This window comes from Dasypus novemcinctus, chromosome 27, assembly GCF_030445035.2.
Source record: "Dasypus novemcinctus isolate mDasNov1 chromosome 27, mDasNov1.1.hap2, whole genome shotgun sequence".
Taxonomy (NCBI): Eukaryota; Metazoa; Chordata; class Mammalia; order Cingulata; family Dasypodidae; genus Dasypus; species Dasypus novemcinctus.
Genome location: NC_080699.1, coordinates 14062654 through 14086805, shown reverse-complemented (window position 1 = coordinate 14086805; position 24152 = coordinate 14062654). Strand labels below are relative to the sequence as shown.

The 24152-nt window shown below is 41.4% G+C and overlaps 1 protein-coding gene across 1 annotated transcript in view; it reads left to right on the top strand.

The window, feature by feature from the left end:
- Positions 1-24152, top strand: part of NPAT (nuclear protein, coactivator of histone transcription) — an 84144-nt gene that overhangs the window by 11334 nt on the left and 48658 nt on the right. Inside the window, exon 2 of the mRNA XM_058289473.2 lies at positions 16920-17038. Within this exon, the coding sequence (XP_058145456.1) occupies positions 16920-17038 (119 nt within the window). The remainder of the gene's footprint in view (positions 1-16919; positions 17039-24152) is intronic.

The following is a 24152-nucleotide window of genomic DNA, read 5'->3' as shown; positions in this document are numbered from 1 at the left end:
TGAGTTGGATTTTCCATGGTCTTGGGACTGTAAGCTTTTACCCCAGTAAATACCCTTTATGAAAGTCAACAGATTTTTGATACTTTGCATTGGCAGCTCTTTGGCAGACTGACAAAACAGGGAGGGAGTTAAAATGGAGGCTATCAGCATCATTTTGACTTTGAGAAGCTCAAAATTTAACTGTCCTTAGGATTAGACATTAGCCAGCTAAATTTAGTAAGCAGTAGCTGAAGTTGGTGCCTGACTGTCTTTTCCCTGTTTTTTTGGAAAATGTAACTTCAACTCCAGCCAGAGAATAGTTCCTGAGAAGGCAAGTGCTGCCAGTGGGGGGATGGGCACCAGCCTCTGTGGCTTGGAGTATTCTACTCACTCTTCACTGCAGATGGGCAGTTTCCTCTTTCCATTCTTTCAAGGATGTTCCAAGATGTTCTTTTGGTCTCCTGGGCCCCCCAAATAGGTGCTTTAGATAGCTCTGGATAATTACTAACTGCACTGTAGGATGAGCTGGCTCTTGGAGTTCCTTGTTCTGGTGCCATCTTTTCCCTCTTTCAAACTTTTTTAAATTATCACATACATAAGGAGATTTTTGTTGGCTTGTGGGGTTTGTTTGGGTTTTTTTTTTTTGACATTTTTAGACTATCCCTCTCCCCCATAATTTTAATGTCCCAAATATACTGTGTATCTGTTTATGTATTACATGTATATCTTGATTAATAAGTAAAAAGAATACAGTTTCTTCTTTCTTCCACACCAACACCAATTTTCCTTAGAGTGATATCATACTCTGAGAATTCATACTCTAGGTAAATGCAGACCAGCTTTAAGATATTGTGTTTCATACCAGTACCCTCTCAGAATTCCCATATAGCTAATGAAACATGTGGAGTGAATGGTACTTTTGAAACTCTTTTTCATGAAAAGAAACTGTTTATTTGGGGTATTCAGTCTAAATCTTGAACCATATCAGGAAAAAGCTCAAGCTCCCTGATTCTAGTAGTCTAGAATTAATCCTAGTGGTTTGTACATATTTTAAATTTCTGCATTCACCAAATCCTGGTAGCAGCACTATGCTTATTCCAAATAATATAACTGTCAAAAATCCAACTATCATAAAAATGCTTTCTTTTCAGAGGGCTATCGTCTTCATAAATAAAACATGAAGGAAAAATAGCAGTTTATCTTTCATCCTACTAAGTTCACACCTGTGTTATGATTTTCAGTGATGGGAATATTGAAATGATGTCTGAAATAAATGCTTTCTTGAGGTTTCTAAATGCTTTTCCATGTTCTAAAGCAGAATTTCTTTGTTTTTTTTTTTTTCTAAATTCAAATGTTTGTTTCTCCTTAATAGCAATGGTTAGCAGAAACTGGAAAACTGATTCATTGTTCTTTGTTCTTTACTTTTTAAAACCTTCAGGTAACCACTTTGTAGGCCTCTCTGATGAGTTTTTTTTACTTGTACTGTTGTGGAATTTAAGAGAAGTTCAATTATTTGAGTATAGAGAGGCCAGGACTCAGGAATGATTTTGAGAAGGAAAAATGGTTTATTGACGGCCCGCCGGACTCGGGAGCTTTCTGTTTGAATCCCGAGCCCTGAACAAGATTTTCAAACGTCTTTTATACAGAGAGGAAAGGCCAAATGGTTGTTCAGTTCTCAATAGGCTGCAATTAGCATATATCTTCCACATCTTAGGTAAGCTTTTAGCATGGACTCCAGACATTCTAGATAAGCCTTTAGCGTATTTGGTTTTTGCATTTCCCCTAAATACTTAAAGTTTATAGCCCTTGCATTGTTAAACATTTCCTGGGACTGGAGCCGCTTCCACTGTCCCTAAGGGCAGGACTGCAGCCTCTTACCGTTCCACACCCACAAGTCAAACAACTTAGTTATCTCTGAAGAGACAAAGAGCCTTCCACCCATAGCCCACATCAGTACCAACCTGGTTAACTAAAGATATAAAACCAGGTAAAGTGAAGAGAACCTTATCATTTTAAAGTTGCAAGAGACCTTTAGAAATGATTGTTTCACTATTTAACAAATACTTACTGATTATGACATTAGGCACTGAGAAAAGTATACTACAAAGGCAAGTATAAGTAAGTGGATCAGCTATCACATATTAGGAATATGGTACATAGTCAGAGGGTTCAATGAAGATTTTCTGAGGAACTGGTGAAATAAGACCTGAAGAATGAGTTGGAGTTAGCTAGGTTAAGAGAAAATGAACTACCCAAAGAGAATGGAGTATATAATGGCCTTTAAGTAAGGCAGAGTATTAGTGTATTTGAAGAAGTGAAATACAGATTTGACTAGAGAGTTGCAATAAGGAATAAGGTAAATAAGGTCCAGAGCAAGTAGAAAGTCAACCGATATTGAGAATTTACCATTTTTTAAATTGAGAGACAATTCACGTACCACAAAATAAATAAATCAGTGTTTTTTTAGTATATTTATCCTGTTGTACAACTGTTACTACTGTCTTACTCTGTAAAGTTTCCACCACCTAAAAAAGGAAACACTGTACCTGTTGATGGTGACACCTCATTTCCCCATCCTCCCATCTTCTGGCAACCACTAATCTATTTTTAGCTTCTAAGGATTTGCCTGTTCTAGACATTCATAAAAATCCCAATCATGTTGTCTTTCAGTTAGCATAATTTTGTCTGAAATCATCCAAGTTGTAGCGTGTTATCAGTACTTCATCCCTCTTTTTTATGTTTAAATGCTGTTAAGTAAATTGACTGCCCACACTGGGTATTGCTGGGAGGGACCTCCTTTCCGAAAAAGGATTTCCCAGAAGACAAAACAATTGACCTGCAGGGGCTTTCCAGGAAAATGGAACACACCCTACAGAGCTGCAGTTAAACAACAACTTGTGATGAATCAGTTTCAATCCAATAGAGAGATCACAGTGGACAAGCAAACCATTCTGTTTTAATTTCCTATGCTGCTCAAGCAAATACCATGAAATGGTTGGACAATGGTGTTACCGGATTTTATCTAGGTTCTTGGCTTTGCTGCAGAAATGATTTTCAAGAACACTCCCGGTGAGTTAGGCCAGTAATTTATGAAATGGGAGAAAATAACAGCAGGGGTCCCAGGTAGAGAGGAAGGGACTGAAAAGTGATAAAGAGGGCTGATTTACAGGCTACAATTTCCCATTATAGGTTATAAATGCCCAGGTTTTACTTGCGTGGTGATCCAAGCTGTGAGGAAGGCAGCTGGAGTCCAAGGTCCAGAGGCAAGAGAGCACACAAGAGTGAACTCAGGCCAAGCACCACTTTTTAAACTGCTAATAATCCCACCCCTTTGCTAATGGCAGGGAAGGTGTTCCAGCTTTTTACTGGTTTGATTGCTTATTTCCCCCATCAGTCTCCCAGGGGGGCCCAATGTTAAAGTCCTTGGGGAATATCCAGGGCTTCTCCTGGCTTCCAGAGGAAGTCTTCTGAGTGGCCTGATCTTGGGGAGAGTTTTCCAGCCGCCATCTTGGGGTTGCTGATGTCCATGTGGACTTTCTGCCAAGTTCCAGATCCATCTATTGATTCCCTATCTTATTAGACTGCTTCAATGGGAATTTATTTTCTCATGATTTTGAGGCTGCAAAAATGTCCAAATCAAGATGATGCTTTCTCCCCATAGACTGGTGTTCTGGGGCTGACTGCCTGTGATCCTTGGTTCCTCTATCACGTGACAAGATGGCAAGGCACATGGCGGTGTCTCCTGGTTTCTTATCTTCCAGTTTCAGCCTCTTGCTTCCTTTGGCTTTCCCTTTGTCAGAATTTCATTCTCTTATAAAGAATTCCAGGGAAGCAGATTTGGCTCAGTAGATAAGAGCATCCACCTACCACATGGGAGATCCAGGCTTCAAACCCAGGGCCTCCTAACCTGTGTGGTGAACTGGCTCACGCCCACGTGCAGTGCTGATGCGCACAAGGAGTGCCATGCCATGCAGGGGTGTCCCCTGTGTAGGGGAGCCCCATGCGTAAGGAGTGCACCCCGTAAGGAGAGCCGCCCAGCACGAAAAAAGTACAGCCTGCCCAGGAGTGGCACCACACACATGGAGAGCTGATGCAGCAAGATGATGCGACTAAAAGAGAGGCAGATTCCTGGTGCCACTGACAAGAATATAAGTAGACACAGAACAAACAGTGAATGGACACAGAAAGCAGAAGGTGGGGGGGGGAGGTGGTAAAGGGGAGAGAAATAAAATGAAAAATCTTTAAAAAAATTCTTTTTTTTTCCAGTAATAGGATTAAGACCAATCCTGACTGAGGTGTGTTATAACGTAACTGAAGTAACCTCATCAACGTCCTACTTACAATTTGTTTACACCAAAGGAATCGATTAAATTTAAGAACATGTTTTTCTGGGGTGGATAAGCTTTCAAACCACCACACATACTAATAGGTATATTTCTGCTCTATACTTTGTAAGGCCCCACTTTGAAAAATGGAAACTTAACATCAATCAGAACACTTCCCATGTTTACACTATCAGGGCTATGAGGCCCAGGAAATGGGCACTTAGCTCTACTTGGAAAGGAGTAAAACATGGGATGGCGTCACAGGAGTAACCTTCGAATTGGCAATTGGAGAGCAGTTTCCTGGAGGCAGAGATCAGGAGGGAAGATCAGCATGAGCAAAAGGTACAACCTGTTTAGGAGAGAGAACAATCTGTTGCTCTTTTAACGTTTTAAGGACCATGTCTTAGTACCTCCCTTAGCAGTATTTGATATGAATTTTTTTTTAATTAACCATTGTGATTAAAACATTGGGAGAGAGCAGTTGCTTTATTTTCAGTCAACACATCCTTACCCTCCTACCACCAAATCATTTGTATTCCCCTGGGAGGGGAGCTTTCCCCTCCACCATTCTAGAAATAAGCCCATTGTTTTGCATGGGGGAGTGGGAAAGGTAAGGTTAATGAATAGGGAAGCAGCATGGTAAGATTTAGGAGGAGCAGTTGGTAGCAGGATGGGGTGGAGACAGACGAACAGAGCAGTTAATAACATTGTAATTGTCTTAGGGCTTGAACGTTAGGTGGGGCTGGGAATGAAGTGAAAGAGAGTGATTCAGATGATGGAAGGGAGAACTGTTAAGACTTGAAATTGAATGCCTGTGGGGGGTGCAGAGCCAAGGGTCTTGGCTCAAGAAGCCCAACTCATTCATTCAACAATTAAGTTGTCAGTCCTGCTGTGTACTTTGTTTCCTTATAAAGCTGAATAATTTTCAATTATATATACCACATTTTCTTTATCTGTTCATCATGTGGCCATTTGCATTGGTGCCACTTAGTGTCTATTATGAATAACGCTTCAGTGAACATTTAGTATACCAATTTATTTCTCTTTATTACAGATGTTGTGGGTTTAGAGAAATTTCATGAACGAAGTACGGAGTTCTATATACCATCCTATTATAAGCACCTTGCATTAATGTGTACCTTTATAACATTAGATGAATACATTTTTAATAGGTGTACTATTAAGTGTACCCATGGTTTGACTTAGAGTTCACTTTATTGTATAGTCCTATGGATTTTTTTGTTCATTTTTTTCTAACATAACATACAACCTAAAATGTTTAACCTCATTGAAATTTATACTTCAGTGCTGTTAATAATATAGTATTGTGCTACCATCACCACCATCCATTACCAAAATATTTCCAACATTCCAAATAGAAACTGTACAATTTAAGCATTAATTCTCTTCCTTATCCCTACCCTGTGTTCTGATAACTTGCATTCTAGATTCTGCCTCTCTGAGGTTGCTTATTCTAACTATGTCATGTTGATAAGCTTCATATAATAATTTGTCCTTTTGTGTCTGACTTATTTCAATCAATATGATGTCTTTAGGATATATCTAAGTGTCAGAACTTCATTTTTTGGGGGGGCTGAGTAATATTCCATTGTGTGTATATCACATTTTCTTTTTCCATTCATCAATAGAGGGACACCTGGGTTGCTTTTATCTTTCAGCAATTGTAAATAATGCCACTATGAACATTGTTATGCAAATATTTGTGTGAATCCCTACTTTCATTTCTTTTGGATACATACCTAGAACTGGGAATACCAGACCATTTAGTAATTCTATACTTAACTTTCTAAGGAGCTGCCAAACTGTCTTCCACGGTGGCTTCACCATTTTACATTCCCAATATCAGTGAGTGAGCATTCCTATTTCTCCCTAATCTCTCCAACACTTACAATTTTCTGGGGTTTGGGTGGGGGTGTTGTTTTTTTGTTTGTTTTCTTGTTTTTAGTAATAGGCATTCTAGTGGGTGTGGAATGGTTTATCATTGCAGTTTTGATTCATATTTCCCAAATGGAATATGAGGGCATTTTTACATATACTTTTTGGCCATTTGTATATCTTATTTGGAGAAATGTGTAGTCCTGAGATTTTTAATTGGGTTGTTGTTTTTTAAACATTTTTTTAAAATTTCTCTTCCCTTCACACACACACATCCATTGTCTGCTTTCTTGTGTCCATTCGCTGTGTGTTCTTCTGTGTCCACTTGCATTCTCAGCAGCACTAGGAATCTGTCTGTTTTTTGTTGCATCATCTTGCTGCGTCAGCTCTCTGTGTGTGTGGTGCCACTCCTGGGCAGGCTGCGCTTTTTTTGCACGGGGCAGTTCTCCTTGTGGGGAGCACGCCTTGAGCATGGGGCTCCCTTACACGGGGGCATGGCATGGCATGGCATTCCTTGCGTGCAGCAGTACTGTGCATGGGTCAGGTCACCACACAGGAACCCTGGACACACTATCATTTGAGCCACATCTGCTTCCCTTTTGTTGTTGAGTAATAGGATTTCTTTATATGTTTTGGATAGTAAACCCTTACTGGATATGTGACCTGTAAATATTTTCTCCCTTTATGTAGATGGTTGTTTTACTTTCAAGATAGAGTTCTTTGCCCAAAAACTTTTAATTTTGATAAGGTTCCATTTTATGTATTTTTTTCTTTTCTTGTTTGTGCTTTGAGTGTAAAGTCCAAGACATCATTGCCTTACAAAAATTCCTAAAGATTCCTCCCTAGAAGATGCTTTTTTAGGACTTTGATATTTCTAACTCTTAAATTTAGGTGTTTGATTTATTTTGAGTTGACTTTTGTATATGCTAAAGGGTAAGGGACCTCCTTCATTCTTTTCCATATGGAGATTAAGTTTTCCCAGCACCATTTGTTGAAGAGACTATGCTTTCACAAATGAGTGGTCTTTTCCCCCTTTTCAAATCAGTTTGTAAGGATTGTGGGAAGGTGAGAGTAGGGAGCTGCAAGAATCAATTCTTTTACTAACACAACTATTAAAACAGGCAGGAACTCTCTGAAACAACTTTTGTGAAACTCCAGAGACCAGAAAAACATTGTACAACATCTGGGGAAGAACAGGAGGAAGATGCTGATAAACTACAATAAAGAACTATAAATTGCTTTTTGGGCAGAGGTTCCTGCACCCATCTTCCACAATTTTAGCCAACCACCATGGGGTCCAGCCTCTGGCTAGCTCGCTGGTGACAGAAAGGGACATTAGGGATGAGCACAGCCAAGCACTGGTCACAGCTTTTGATTAGCAAATTCACACCACGGAGGGCTTGGCTCTGAAAGCACCTTTTGTTCAGCCCATCTCAGACAAAGTCATTGGTGGCTTTTGTTTCAGCCCTCCCAAATAGGTGCTATGGCAGCAGGTGTAGAGACTTAAAGATGCTGCATTTCCTCAGGGCTGCAGGGTACAGTTAACTGAAGGGCTATGTTTGCTAGACAGGCTAGGAAAACTCAGTCTGGGGAGTCAACAAAGAGTCTCTTGACACCTTTTCTGATTGCCTCCCATGGGCACTTTGGAGGCAGTCTGTGGTCCCTTCTTGGGTCCCTGGTTCTGTTTTGGCTGGGAAAGACTGACTTGGGAAATTTGTCTCTGAGGAGATCCTCCTCCCAGAATTTGCACTCTAGGCAAAAGCAGTTTGAGACAACAAAAAGACTAAAAAAAGTCTAAAGGCAACAATCTGACATCAAGGCCTGCTGGCTTTAGATACTAGAGAAAGGGAGGTTTGTCCCTGGGGAAACAGGTAACAACTAAATAAGTGTAAACAGGAGAACTGCAAAACAGCACAGCAAGATGACACAACAAAGGGAGATGCAGAGGAGAGACAGTGAGATACGCAGCAGACCAGGAAGATAAGGTGGCTCAAGCAATTGAGTGCCTCTCTCCCACACCAGAGGTCCCAGGATCGGCTCCCAGTGCCTCCTAAAGAAGAAAAAGTCAAGTGGACATAGAACACACAGCAAATGGACACAGAGAGCAGACAGCACAAAACAACAAGCAGGGCAGGGGGAATCTCTTATCACAAGCTGGTTATAAAACTAAGAAACAGACACCTCAGCAAATCCCAGAATTAACATTTTTTAAATATTAAAATGTACAGCAAGCTGCAGGAGGACAAGACAGACAAAGAAACAGGAAATGATGGTCCAGTGTGGCAGTTTGAAGTTCTTTTGTGAATCTCAGAAAACCTGTTGGAACGAATCCATTCCTGTGGGCATGGGACCATTGGATTGCATTAAGAAACCTTTGATTAGGTCATTTGATTAGATCACTTTCGAGGCTTTGAAGTATGTCAGTGAGGTACGTCCCAGGTTGGGTATCTTCCCTCTTCATGGGGTCTTATATAAACCAAGAACTGAAAACAGAAACAAAGAAAGGAAGCTGCCATTTTGACCCTGCCATGTGACAGAGAACTTTAGGAACAGCAGAAATGGGCTGCTGTCTTGCCTTGCCGTGTTGCAGAACACCAGGATCTGCCAGCAGATGACCTTTGGTAAGAAAGTATCTCTGATTGTGCCTTTTTTTGTTTGTTTGTTTTAAGATTTATTTATTTATTTCTCTTCCCCCACCCCCACCCCCACCCCCACCCCCACCCCGGTTGTCTGTTCTCTGTGTCTATTTGCTGCGTCAACTTTGTCCACTTCTGTTGTTGTCAGCGGCACGGGAATCTGTTTCTTTTTGTTGCATCATCTTGTTGTGTCAGTTCTCCATGTGTGTGGCACCATTCCTGGGCAGGCTGCACTTTCTTTCACGCTGGACGGCTCTCCTTACGGGGCACACTCCTTGCGCATGCGGCTCCCCTACGCGGGGGACACCCCTGCGTGGCACAGCACTCCTTGCGCCCATCAGCACTACGCATGGGCCAGCTCTACACGGGTCAAGGAGGCCCAGGGTTTGAACCATGGACCTCCCATATGGTAGGCGGATGCCCTAACCACTGGGCCAAGTCCGCCACCTCTGATGGTGCCTTGATTTGGATGTTTCACAGCCTTGGAACTATAAGCTTTTACCCCCAAGTAAATTCCCTTTCTATTATAAAAGCCCACTTATTTCTGATAATTTTGCATTGGCAGCTTTAGCAGACCAAAACACCCATCCAAAGGAAGAGGATAAAAATATAGAGAACACCAATGAAGAAGATGAGAATGTGGTTAACAATGATTTTTAAAATGTTCCAGGAGATGAAGGAAAATAAGAGAAAGAACTAAAGGATATCAGGAAAACAATGAACAAGCAATGTGAGAGTCTCAGTAAAGAAACAGAAACTTTTGAAAAGAGCCAAACTGAACTACTGGAGTTGAAGACCGTAATAGTGAAAATGCAAAATGCCCAGAAGGGTTTCAAGAGCAGATTGGAGCTGGTGGAAGAAAGAATCAGTGAATTTGAAGGCAAGAGACTTGAAATGGATGAGGCTGAGGAACAAAAAGGAAAAAAATATTAAAAGCAAAATTATCCTAAGACATCGCTGGGACACCATCAAGTGCACCAATATATACATTATGGGAGTCCGAGCAGTTGCGGGGGAGGGGGAGCAGGCAGAAGGACTAGTCAAAGAAATAACCAGAGAAATTCCTAAACTTAGCAAAAGACACAAATATGTACATCTGAGAAGCTCAGAGGACACCAAACAAGATAATTGAAGAAAAATATATCCCATCATATATAGATTATACTATCAAATGCACACAAGGAGAAAGTTCTGAAAGCTGCAAGAGAAAAACAGCGTGATACATTCAGGGGGATCCCAGTATGCTTGGTGCCAATTTCTCACCAGAAACCATGGAGGCAAGAAAGCAGTAGGTTGAAATACTTCAAGTGCTAAAGGGAAACAGCTGCCAATCAAAAATTTTATATCCAGCAAGGATCTTTCAAAATGAGGAAGAAATCAAAACATTCTCAGATAAACAATTCAAAAAGGAGTTTGTAAGACTTACATGAAAGAACAGTATTCAGAGCTTCAAAGCAACATGGAGTAAAGACCTGTGGTAAAGTAGTTATTTGGGTAATTATAAATTCCAGTATTATTGTATTGTTTTTTTTTTTGTTTGTTTTTTTTTTTTGCTTTGTAACTCCTTTCTATACGTGCTACCATTCAGATGCATAAAAAGTAATCATAAATCTGTTTCTGGACATACAATGTGCAAAGAGATAAGTGGTAACATGTACAGGTGGGAGCAAGTCTAATGGTGATGAATTCGCACAGCTTTTGTTAATCTGGGAATATTTTAATTGCTCCCTCATTTTTGATTGACAGTCTCACAATGGAGAATTCTTGATTGGCAATTATTTTCTTTCCACAAAAATATTTTATCCCACCGCCTTCTCATCTCCCTGGTTCTGATGAGGAAACAGCATTTATTCTTATTGAGGCTCCCTTGTACAAAACACATTGATTTTCTTTTGCAGCTTTAAAGAGTCTCTTTGTTTTTGTTTGACAGTTTATAATGTTTCTGGGTATAGGGATCTTCCAGCTTAGCATGTTTGATCCATTCGGCTTTTTGGATGTATGTTTTAATATCTTTATTAAGCTTAATATGTTTTCCACCATTATGTCTTCCAATATTCTTCTACCTCTTTATCTTTCTTCCTCTTCTAGGACTCCCATATTGTGCATATTCATGTTTGATGGTGTCCCACTGTCTCCTAGACTCTGTTCACTTTTCTCAATTCTTTTTGTTCCCCTGCTTCTCAGACCGAATATCTTTGAGTTCCCTGATTCTTTTGTCTGTCTGTGCCAATCTGCTATTGAAACCCTGTAGGGCATTTTTTATTTTAGTTATTGTGGACTTGAACTCTAGTATTTCTTAGTGTTCCTATTTATAATTTTTCTCTTTATTGAAATTCTCTTTGTTCATCTTATAATTTTTTTAAAATTTCCTTTAGTTTGTGCTTTCCTTTAGCTCTTTGAGCATATTTAAGAATATTTTTTAAAAATCTTTATCCGCTGTTAACATCTGGCAAACTTTACTGAGGATTTTTGATGTTTTGTCTTGTTCATTGTGATGGGTCATCATTTCCTGTTACTTTGCTTTGTCACTTTCGTTGCACACTGTTTTTTTTTGTTTTGTGTGTTTTGTTGTTTTTGTTTGTTTGTTTGTTTGTTTTTGAGGTACTAGGGGCCGGAAACTGAACCCAGGACCTCATATGTGGGAAGCAATCACCACATCGACTTCCCTGAATTGGTTTGGTTTTTTTATTTGTTTTTGTTTGTTTGTTTTGTTTTCGTTTCTTTTGCTTGTTATTTGCTTTGTCTTCTCAGGAGGCACCAGGAACCTAGCCCAGGACCTCCCATGTGGGAGGCATGTGCTCAACTGCTTGAGCCACCTCTGCCTGCTGCACACTGTGTATTTTTTATAATTTAATGGATTAACTCTGGAATTTAGTCACTGTGCTGTGTGTTATTTAAGTTTGTGTCCAACTAGTGATACATGACTCGTGGCGTCCTTGAATACCAGGAGTTAACAAAAAACAAACACAGGTGCAAACAACACCTTTCTGTGTTTTTGCAGATTGTGTCTGTGTTTGCTGGTGCTCTCCTTCAGAGCTTAGCCCACCTACTAAAGAACCTGAAGAACATCCAGAAGAGAAAACAGAGGGTCCTCTCTAGTTTTTCTGAGTATGTGCCTTGTCCTGGGCCTGTGCTTGTGACCCTAGGTATTCCTCCATTTACACTGAGTGCCTCCTCATATTCTCCTTACGAAATAGTTCTTCTCTGAAAGGTTGCTGGATTGTGTGTCTTAAAGCCTATAATTCTTTATCCCTGACTGCTGTGATTTGATTGTTTTTTGAAATGATTTAGCTTCCCACAAGCTACTTCTGAGTCTGGAGCAAGTTCTGGGACGGTGAGACAGACACAAATGTCCTGGTTCAGTCATTCACACTGCCACCTGGAAGAATCGATAGGCATAGACATGCATGCACTCCACCGTGCACATAGGAGTTATTCAGGTCCATCCTTAACAGGAACAGAGACTCACTTAGAGTGCAGGTATATTCCCTGCTGAGCCTCAGCGGTATAGGGGAAGAACCAGCAAGGGTATCCTAAGGATTTCCTACAATTTTAAGTTGCCTTTTTCTTCATTTGACACTAGCTTAGTTACTACAACCCTTAAATTGTTTCCCATAGTTGTGAGGAAGATGGCCCTGACGTTTTCTCTAGTTGTTTAAAGATTTCTGGGAAGAATAGAACCCTGGAATGCCTCATGCCACCATCTTGCTCTACTTTTAATATTCTGTATTCACTTTCAAAAATTTCCATTTTTTTATCACACTAGTTTTTTTGTTGTTTTTTTGTGTTTTGTTATTGTTGTTTTTAGTGTGGTACACTTGTTACAGTTGAAGAACCCATATTGAAACATTGCTATGTCCATGGACTACAGTTTACATTATACTTTACACTCTGTCCCACACGATTTTCTAGGTTATTACAAAATATACAGTGGCTTGTATCCATCACTGTAGTGTCATGCAGGACTGCTCCAATGTACCAAAAATGCCCCTATATTAAACCTATTCTTCCCTCTCCCATCCCGCAGAACCTCTGGTAATTACTGCCTTTATATCAATGATAAAAGTTCTTCCATTGCTACAGTAATAAGTGTATGCTAGAATAATAACAACTCTACTTTACTCCATTGTTCATTCCCTAATCTTGAAGATTCTGGGATGGTGATGCCCACTCTGCTTCTAATTGAAAAGGGGATTAGATCCCATTGGGGCAGATGGAAGGAACTATCTTGCTTGCAGTTGCAGACACTTTCTGTTCCTTGGAATGGGCATTCTCCATCATCATCCTTTTGTTAGTTGTCCTGGATGAGTCCAGTGAACTGAAGAGTAGGTGTTGCAGCACTGCTGAGATGCAGGCTCATCTGGCACATGGAAGGACCAAAGACTTAAGTCTTCTGGGACATGTGTTTATCAAGTACAGTGATAATTAAAGGTTCAAATAAAAGGGGCAGAAGAGCCATGTGTAGAGAACTTACAAATGAGTCTAATTGTTACACTGGGGAGCACAAATTCCAAAGTAAGGCCCAATGACAGGGTGCCAAATTCCTGAACTATCTGGCCTGCTTATAGTTTCTGGATGTCTCTAGAGCCCTCAGGAACCCTGCTATTTGAGTCACTGATCTCTGTGACAGTCAGTGAACTCCTGCTGAGACTTGTATAAGCATAACCTTTAGAATTACCTCCTCCTTACTTTCAAATCTCTTAGCCATAAAAACAAATTTGTATTTATCATTTCCCCCTTTTGGGCTTTTTCCAGATGTATTGCTAGTTGGCATTTGCTAATAATCCCTCTGTGCCAGGGAAGCTCATCCCCAGGAGTCATATTCCATGCCCAGGGGAAGGTAGTATGTTTATATATTGAGTTTGGCTTAGAGAGGCCACATTTGAACAATAAGGAGGCTTTCGGGAGATAACTCTTAGGCAGTATATAATACTAAGCTAAGTTTCAGTTTCATGAGAAAAGGTTCATATGTACAATCATCAATATGAAGGGCCTGCCGTAATGGTCTGTCTTCCCTCACTAGGCACTGCCCTTGCACTCGGGGGATTCTTGCTGTCCTATTAAAGAATGTAGCAGAGCTCTACAGATGGAAATTCAGTATTCTTTCAGTTATTGTATGGATCTCCACCCACCAAGACAATGCCCCATGAACACGTGAACCTATTCATATGCTTGAGAGTCATGCCCCAAGTGAATCTCTTCCCATGCATCCTCCAATTCATTACCCTTTAAGGAATGCTTTCCTTTGGTTCTTTAATGCATTTATTTATTTATTTAAGATTTATTTTTTACTTATTTCTCCCGCCCTCCAGTTGTCTGCTCTCAGTCCATTCACTGTGTGGTCTTCTGGGTCTGCTTCTATTCTTGTCAGCAGCATCAGGAATCTGTGTCTCTCTTTGTAGCGTCATCTTGCTGCATCAGCTCTCCTTGTGTACAGCAGCACTCCTTGGCAGGCTGCACTTGTTCACGCAGGGCAGCTCTACATACAGGGCACACTCCTTGCATGTGGGGCTCCCCTACGCAGGGGACACCCCTACATGGCACGGCACTCATTGCACGGATCAGCAAGCACGTGGGCCAGCTCACCACATGGGTCAGTAGGCCCTAGGTTTGAACTCTGGACCTCCCATGTGGTAGGCATCCAGATGCTCTATCCATTGAGTCAAATTCAATTCCCTTTTAACACATTTAAAATAACTGATTAAATGTCTTCATCTAGTTAGTTCAATGTGTGCACGTCCTTGGGAACAGTAATATAACAACTCTAGAAATCAGATACTCCTTCCCTGGGGTTTGTTGTTCCTGTTTATTGCTGTTTACCTGTTTGTTTTAGTGACTTTCTTGAACTAATTGTATGAAGTCTCTATTCTTGTGTGTGGCCACTGAGGTCTCTGTTTAGTTAGCTTACTCACCTAATAGCTAGACAATGATTTCCTTCAATGCCTAGATTCAGGAAATCTCCCAATTTTCCCCCAAGGGTTCTCCATGTCTGTTGTGGCATACATTCATTATCAGCCAAGCAATTGACAGGTATGCCTTAGCCTTCATTTTCTTTTGGTCCAGAGCTAAGAGCTTAGGGCTTTCTCAGGTCTTTCTGAGAATACCCATAGCACTGCACATACATGTGGACTTCTAGTATCCCAGGAATATGTCTCTTCTTTTTATAGCCCCCTATGAACATTTCATCCCCCTGTTTTCCTTTTAATTGTTTTGGTTAACTTGCTTTTTGTCCCAACTGTTACCTCTGCCTTAGGCAACCGTGGTATTAACAATTACCATTGATTATTTTCAGCAAAAGTCCCAAAGGAAAAAGTTGTTCTCACTTTGGTGAGCTCTAATGGAGGTCAAATAAAGATATGCCCTATAAGTGGGGTGTTCCAGGGAATTGCCACACTGTCAGATATTGACAGTTCTCTGGGATTGGGACTTTGGAAAAATTCCAACCCCATTTTTACCCCTTCAGAGACTGCTAGGCTGCTGTTTTTTCACCATTATTGTTGCAGGATGTTGATTTTCAGGGCTGCCATGCAGCTCAGGAGAGGTGGGTGGGAATATGGTAAGTTAGAATGCCAGAAAGCTTACTGTTCTTAGACATCTCGTTTTACATGAGATGCATCCATTTTCCTTGAGTAAACTTACACTCCCTGAATATATGTAAGCCTTTAATTTCCAGGGTTCTGAAAAAATTGACAATTTCACAATATTCTCTCTGTTTTCATGGATGAGAAGGGTATACAGAATTCCTTCTTTAGTCATTCCCACTGACATGACTCAGAATTTAGTTTAAACTAAAAGCTTTGATGCAAGAGAGTAATGTGAGCAAATTTGCCTCACAAGTCAATGCAAATGTGATGAAGAAACTGAGTCCTGAAGAATCTTAAGTGATTTTCCAAAGTTCCAGTGCTTATATTAGCAAAATAGAAAGAAAACTTGTTCTTTCGATATCCTATCCAATGTTCTTTCTATACTACTACACTACCTGTTTTTAGTGGTTGGTTTTGTTAATCCTTAGTAGTCCCAAAACAATACAAGAACAAAGATAGGCTGCAAGTCAAGACAAATAAAGCATTCGTATATATAAAAGTTCTTTCCTCCGGTATATAATATTGGTCCATAAATGTCACTTAAATGTGAATGTTAAAGTTCTTGTTGAATTAAATAGGGTGTTGGTTTGCAGATGGCAAAAGTTAGAAATCAGAGGAGCTCCTTTTTTATCTTTCATGAAAAGTATGTATTCTGTTCATTTGTTATCCTAAATTATACGATTGTGGGGAAATGGATGTGGCTCAAGCAGTTGGGCTCCTGTTCAACATATAGAAGTCCAGGGTTCGATGCCCAGGGACTCCTGGTGAAGGCAGGCTGGCCTGCACACACACTGGCCCACACAGAGTACTGGGGCATGCAGGAGTTCCCCGCCCACCCCCCCACACACAGGAGTGCTGGTCAACATGGAGAACTGGCACAGCAAGATGGCAACAAGAGACACAGAGGAGAGACAATAAAGAGACGTAGCAGAACAGGGACCTGAGGTAGCGCAAGAGAATGATCGCCTCTCTCCCACTCCAGAAAGTCCCAGGATCGGCCTGGAGCCGTCTAATGAGAATACAATTAGACATAGAAGAACACAGGAATGGTCACAGAGCAGAAGGGGGGGGGGGGATGAGTCTTTTTTTAAAAAATTAAACCATAGTGCAGATTGGTGGTGTGTACAAATAAATCACCATTTTGGGATAATGTAGTCTTTTGATAATTTGGCAAGTGACAAACATTGAAAACCTCGATGTTGAGATTATGGAGGAACATACTCATTTCTCTATTAGTTTTCCTGTATACATTACTGTACTTATACCTCATTTTTCTAGTTTAACTAAATTAAATTTTTTCCCATCAAGAGGAATCATCTATTATTTGAATTCCACTTTGTATTGCAGCTTAACCTGGTGTTTTCTGGACATGGCTGCATAGTAAAAACATGTTCCACCCAAAGCCCTATCCAGGTTCCTGATAACTCCTCTAGGTTTTTCAGCAGGAGTTTTACAGAGTATAATTATTGAAAGTATTTAAACTTTTGTTTTTGATTAAGGTTACCTACAACAAGAAAACCTCACTTCTACCTGCCAGACTTTTATTTTGGAAAGCTCGAATTTAAAAGAATATGCAGAACACTGTACAGATGAAGGTTTTATCCCAGCCTGCTTACTGGTAAGTGGTTTAATCCTTAAGGGGCATATTTCATTTTGGACCAACCTAAGAGACTGTAAACACAATCTTAAAGTCAGCTCATCAGCAACATAAAAATAGGCAGAAATTTTTGATTTATATTTCTGCATGACTGAAAAGACCCAACAGAAGGCCAGCTGTTCTTCACAGCTATGCCAAGGCCATTCAGTGAATTACAACTTTTCTTCTGAGAATTGGTTTCAAAATGGAACCTCATTTCTGATTACTTTCACTGCTGCTTGTCCTTAGAGCTGGTATTTTTTACTATATATCCAATATCAGGTTGCTTGTTTCAGACAAATATATAACAGGTATTTTGGAATTTTTCATCTATTTTATAAATATAACTAGACCGACAGAGCTTCCTTCATTGTTTAGTGGATTTTTTTTTCAAAGATTTATTTTATTTCTTTTTCCCCAACCCTTCTTGTTTTCCACTTGTTGCGTCTGTTTGTCTTGTTTTCTTTAGGAGGCACTGGGAGCCAAACCCGGGACCTCTGGTGTGGGAGGGGAGGTGCCTAATCACTTGAGCCACCTCTCCTCCCCTATTTGCTGTGTTTCTTATTATGTTTTTCCTTCCACACGTCTCTTGTTGCATCATCTTGGTTTTGTTGGGGTTTTTTTTAAGATTTATTTATTTATCTCCCCTTCCCCCCTCACCCCAGTTGTCTGTTCTCTGTGTCAGTTTGCTGCATCTTCTTTGTCCACTTCTGTTGTTGTCAACGGCATGGGAATCTGTGTTTCTTTTTGTTGCATCCTCTTGTGTCAGTTCTCCATGTGTGCGGCATCATTCCTGGGCAGGCTGCACTTTCTTTTGCGCTGGGCGGCTCTCCTTATGGGGCGCACTCCTTGCGCGTGGGTCTCCCCTACGCGGGGGACACCCCTGCGTGGCATGGCACTCCTTGTGCTCATCAGCACTGCACATAGGCCAGCTCCACCCGGGTCAAGGAGGCCCAGGGTTTGAACCTCGGACCTCCCACGTGGTAGATGGACGCCCTAACCACTGGGCCAAGTCCGCTGCCCACATCATCTTGTTGCATCGGCTCACCACACTTGCTGGCCATGTCAGCTCCCTATCTTCTTTTAAGAGGCACTGGGAACCTATGTTCCCTGTTGTTGTGTCTCTCGTTATATTTTTTCTCTTGTGTCTCTTGTTTTGTCAGCTTGCCACACCTACCCATCCTGCCAGCTGACTTTCTTCTTTGAGAAGGCACCAGGATCTGAACCAGCAACCTCCCATGTCATAGGCAGGAGCCTGGTTGCCTGAGCCACATCTGCTTCTCAATGGATATATCTTAGAACAGCATTTTGAAATGATAGTTTGTCATTTTCATTTTAACATGGCTGCTTAGAAACATTGAAACTGCGCGGTGGACTTGGCCCAGGGGTTAGGGCGTCCATCTACCACATGGGAGGTCCGCGGTTCAAACCCCGGGCCTCCTTGACCCGTGTGGAGCTGGCCCATGTGCAGTGCTGATGCGTGCAAGGCGTGCCATGCCACGCAGGGATGTTCCCGCGTAGGGGAGCCCCACGCACAAGGAGTGCACCCCGTAAGGAGAGCCGCCCAGTGCGAAAGAAAGTGCAGCCTGCCCATGAATGGTGCCACACACATGGAGAGCTGATACAACAAGATGACGCAACAAAAAGAAACACAGATTCCCGTTCTGCTGACAACAACAGAAGCTGGCAAAGAACACGCAGCAAATAGATGCAGAGAACAGACAACCAGGAGGGGGAGGGGAGAGAAATAAATCTTTAAAAAAAAAAAAAAAGAAACATTGAAACTGTCACAGATAACACGATTATCAATGTAGAAAATCTAAAGAATCTTCAAAACTGCTGGAGTTTAGCAAGGTCACAGAATACTAGGTCACATCATGTGTGTATTTCCATGATAAACAATTGGAATTTGAAATTTAAAAAATGTAAAACATTTATGATAGCCCCAAATTTAAAATAAAAAGCAAACACTTTAGGTACTAAATCTAACTAAACATGTACAGGATCAGTGTACTGAAAACTGCATGAAAGACATTGCAGATCTAAATAAATGGAGAGCTATACTGTGATCATGAATAAAAAAATAAAATAGGGAAGCGGATGTGGCTCAAGCGATTGAGCTCCCTCCTATATGAGAGGTCCTAGGTTGGGTTCCTGTTAACCTCCTGGAGAAGATGAGCAAGACATCGAGCTAGTGCAACAGGCAGGTGCAGCAAGCTGACTCAACAAGGAGACACAAAGAGCAAAGATAATGAGTAACCCAACAAAGCAGGGAGCTGAGGTGGCTTAAGCAACTGAGTGCCTCTCTCCCATATGGGATGTCCCAGGTTCGGCTCCCAGTGCCTCCTAAAGAAAGGACGAGCAAACAGAACACACAATGAATAGACACAGAGAACAGACAGCAAGCACAGATAGCAAGGGGAGAGCAATAGATAAAATCTTAAAATATATATATTGTTAACAGTTCTCCCCAGGTTGATCAATTATTCATCACAAAATTGCTGCAAGCATTTTAGTAAATAGGAAAATGGTCAGTTCTGAGATTTAGACTTCTGGAATAATGGAGGATTAGAGAAACACAGGCCTCACTTCTCTCCTTGAAAAATACCTAGAAGGCAGGCAGAAACTGCCTGGAAAAATATTCTAGAGCTTAGGACACGAGGGGAAGGTTGGACACCACCAAAAACCGAGAGGGGCAAAGAAGGAGACTCAGCAGGAAAAGTGTGTGAATAGAAGCCGATCCTTCCACCCTTGGAGCAGACGGCATTGAGTTCTCCAGCCTGTAGCCAGTGGCTATTGACAGAGGGGCCACTGGAGTCCACTTGACCAGGAAAGGGGAGAGAGGGAGGGACACAGCCTAAGCCTGATTCAGCTTTTGGCCAATAAATTTAGTCTGCTGTGTCCAATGAGTCCTTCCAGTCCAGGTGTGGCTGTACTGTTGTTTGCCCTCGAAGCTAGCAGGGGACTAAAGAGATCCAACACTCAAGCACCCTTCCTGCTGACCAGTACTGGCTGTTGAAGACACAGAGGGAGTGGGATTATTTCCTACTTAGGAAAAAGGAGGAGGCTTCCTGCAAAGTTTGGAGAACAGCCTCTGAAAAAGTTAGATTGGTAAGGCTCTGAACATTCTGGAGGCTCTGAATAGCCTTGAGTTTCCGAATCGCCTTGAGGCAGAGTCCTTTGTCGCATTGTTGCCATCAGTGTCGCAGTAAACACACTCCAGCTAGGATTTGAATCTGAGAGGGCTGCGGAAGAGTGGCATCTCTGACAGACAACGGAAGTACAGGCAAGGAAATCAAAAGTAATTAAGTAAAAGAGGTTTTTTGGGGCCTTTACAGCCTCCTTCCCCAAGATCCTTAGAAGTGGGTGTGTAATCCATTATTGAGTCCATGGCCCGATTTGAGTAACTAAACAGGGGTAATCCTAAAGACCTAAAACAGTTTAAATCAAAAATCAAAGATTGGCAGTAACATGCAGGCTCCTGCCACTAAATCTCTACAAAAGAGAGAGAAATTGAGCTTCAAAGTAAATTCACAGTGATAATCAGGTGCCTAGAAATTAGCAAAAATTACAAGCCATACTAAGATAATGGAAGAAATGGCTCAACCAAAGGAATATGCAGTGCCCCAGAGGAGAAACAGGATTTGAGACACCTACTCAGCGAGGTTCATAAAAATCTAAATTGAATCAGTGACTTGAAAGACAATATGGCTAAAGAGATAAAGGACATCAAAAAGACATTGAGGGGGAGGGAAACGGACTTTGGCCCAGTGGTTAGGGCATCCGTCTACCATATGGGAGGTCCGCGGTTCAAACCCCGGGCCTCCTTGACCCGTGTGGAGCTGGCCATGCGCAGCGCTGATGTGCGCAAGGAGTGCCGTGCCACGAAAGGGTGTCCCCCACGTGGGGGAGCCCCACGCGCAAGGAGTGCGCCCGTGAGGAGAGCCGCCCAGCGTGAAAAGAAAGAGCAGCCTGCCCAGGAATGGCACCGCCCACACTTCCCGAGCCGCTGACGACAACAGAAGCGGACAAAGAAACAAGACGCAGCAAATAGACACCAAGAACAGACAACCAGGGGAGGGGGGGGGAATTAAAATAAAATAAATAAATCTTTAAAAAAAAAAAAGACATTGAGGGAAGCAGACGTGGCTCAGCTGATAGACCGTCAACCTACCATATGGGAAGTCCAGGGTTCAATTCCCAGGCCCTCCTGACCTGTGTGGTGAGCTGGCCCACGCGCAGAGCTGCCACACTCAAGGAGTGCTGTGCCCCACACACAAGGAGTGTGTTCCGCAAGGAGAGCCACCCCACGTTAATAAAGCGCAGCCTGCCCAGGAGTGGTGCCACACACATGGAGAGCTGAGGTAGCAAGATGATGTAACAAAAAAGAGACACGGTTTCCCAATGCCACTGAGGGTGCAAGCAGGCACAGAAGAATATACAGCAAGTTGACACAGAGAGCAGACGGGAGGGGGCAGAATAGGGAGAGAAATAAATAAACTAAATCTTAAAAAAAAAAAAAAATGACATCGAGCGAGCACAAAGAAAATGAAAACCTGAACAGAAAAATAACAGCTTATGGGAATGAAAGCCACAATAAGTGAAATCAAATTCACTTTAGAGGCATACAACAGCAGACTTGAAATGATAAAAGAAAGGCGTGATCCTATAGACAGAATAGCTGATAGTGAAAAGAACAAAGAGAAAAAATAATGCATGAAATAGAGCAGGGGCTCAGGGAGTTGAACGATAACACAAAACACAATAATATTCATGTCATGGGAGTTCCAGAAGGCGAAGAGAAGGGAAAAGGGGCAGAAATAGTATTCAAGGAAATAATAGCTGAAGATTTCCCAGCTCTCAAGAAAGAAAGAAATTTACAAGTCCAAGAAGTGCCGCATACCCCAATCAGAATAAATCCAAATAGACCTACTCCAAGATACATACACCCAAAATGTGAAATGCCAAAGATAAATAGAAAATTCTGAAAGCAGCAAGGGAGAAATATACCATTGCATATAAGGGATGCCCAGTAAGAGTGCAGATTTCTCATCAGAAACTATGGAGGCAAGAAGACAGTGATGATACAATTAGGATCCTGAAAGAGAAAAATTGCCAACTGAGAATTCTTTAACCAGCGAAATTATCCTTCAAATATGAAGGAGACTGTAAAATATTAACAAACAGAAACTGAGAGAAATTGTGAAGGGAAAAAAAAAAATTTGGTTCAGCAGGAGCCCTACAGCCCAAAACGGAAAGGACAGAACAGAGAGGCTTGGAGAATAGTGCAAAAGTGAAGACTTCCAGAAAAGATAACCAAAAGGGTAAAAAGACAGATGAAAGTAAAATATGATATAAAAGCCAAAGAATAAAATGGTAAGAGTAAATGATGCATTTACACTATTCTTACTGAGTGTGACTTGGTTTAAAATTTGTATGAAAAGACAAAAGAACTAGAATAGTTTCATTCTGAATAAAAATAAGTTGACTGACTCATTCCCTGATTTCAAGACTTACTGTAAAATTTTAATAGTCAAGATTGAGCAGTACTGGATAGACATCCACATATTCCAGCAGAAGGCTATTTCTCCTACACTGAAAATCTGTTTAGTATAACCACCTTCATCTATTATCTTACTTAGATCTTCTGGATAACTTGCTGCAGCTTCTCCATCAGCACTTGCTGCTTCACCTTGTACTTTTATGTTATGGAAACCTTTCCTTAAACTTCACGAAGAAATTTCTGCTACCTTCACAGTTTTTCTCTGAGCTTCCTCCATTCTCTCAGCCTTCAGAGAATTGGAAAGCCAGGCCTTTGCTCTGGATTAGGCTTTGACTTATGGAAATGCTGTGGCTGGTTTGGTCTTCTATCTTTCTCCATATTAACAATAAGACTGTTTCACTTTCTTTTTATTCATGTGTTTATGTGAACAGCAGTTTTAATTTCCTTTAAGAACTTTTCCTTTGCATTCACAATTTGCCGAACTCTTTCGCACAAGAAGCTTCACTTTTGGCCTATCTCATCTGTAAATTTGCATTTCTTACTAAGCTCAATCATTTCTAGCTTTTTTGAAAATTGAGTGATATATGACTCTTCCTGTCACTTGAATACTTATAGATCACTGGAGGATTATTAATTGCCCTAATTTTAATATTTTTGGGTCTCAATAAATAGGCCTGAGGAGAGGGAGAGAGGTAGGGGATTGGCCTGAGCAGTCGGAACACACAGTATTTAACGATTAAGTTCACCATCTTATAAGGACATAATTCATGGTGCTTCCAAACAATTACATCACAGAACACCATAACAGGTACAGTAATAATGAAAAAGTTTCAAATACTGAGAGAATTACCAAAATATGATACAGTAACATGAAGTGAGTGCATGCTGTTGGATAAATGTGCCAGTATACTTTATCAGTGCACAGTTGCTACAAACCCTCAATTTGTAAAATGCACATTATCGGGAAGCGGATTTGGCTCAATGGATAGAGCATCCACCTACCACAGGGGAGGTCCAAGGTTCAAACCCAGGGCCTCCTGACCCATGTGATGAAGCTGGCCCACGCACAGTGCTGATGCATGCAAGCAATGTCATTCTATATAGGGGTGTCCCCCATGTAGGGTATCCCCATGTGCAAGGAGTGTGCCCCGTAAGGAGAGCTGCCCTGCGCAAAAAAAGTACAGCCTGCCCAGGAGTGGGGCTGCACACACAGAACTGACGCAGCAGGATGGTGCAACGAAAAGAAATAGATTCCTGGTGTCACTGATAATACAAGCGGACACAGAAGAACACACAGCAAATGGACACAGAGCAGATAAATCGGGGGGAGGGGAGGAGAAGGGGAGAGAAATTTAGAAAAAAAAAGTATGAGGGATTCCCATATACCTCACCCCTCCCCCTACATCTTCCCCAATAACATCTTCCCCAATAACATCTTACAGTTGCATAGTACATTTGTTACAATTGATGATAAATATTGAATCATTGCTATTAAAGTCAGTAGTTTACGTCGTGGTTTACACTTAAATTCTAATGTCCTAAGTTCCACTATTATTCCCTCCTCCTCCCCTCAGAACCTCAGGTAACCACTGT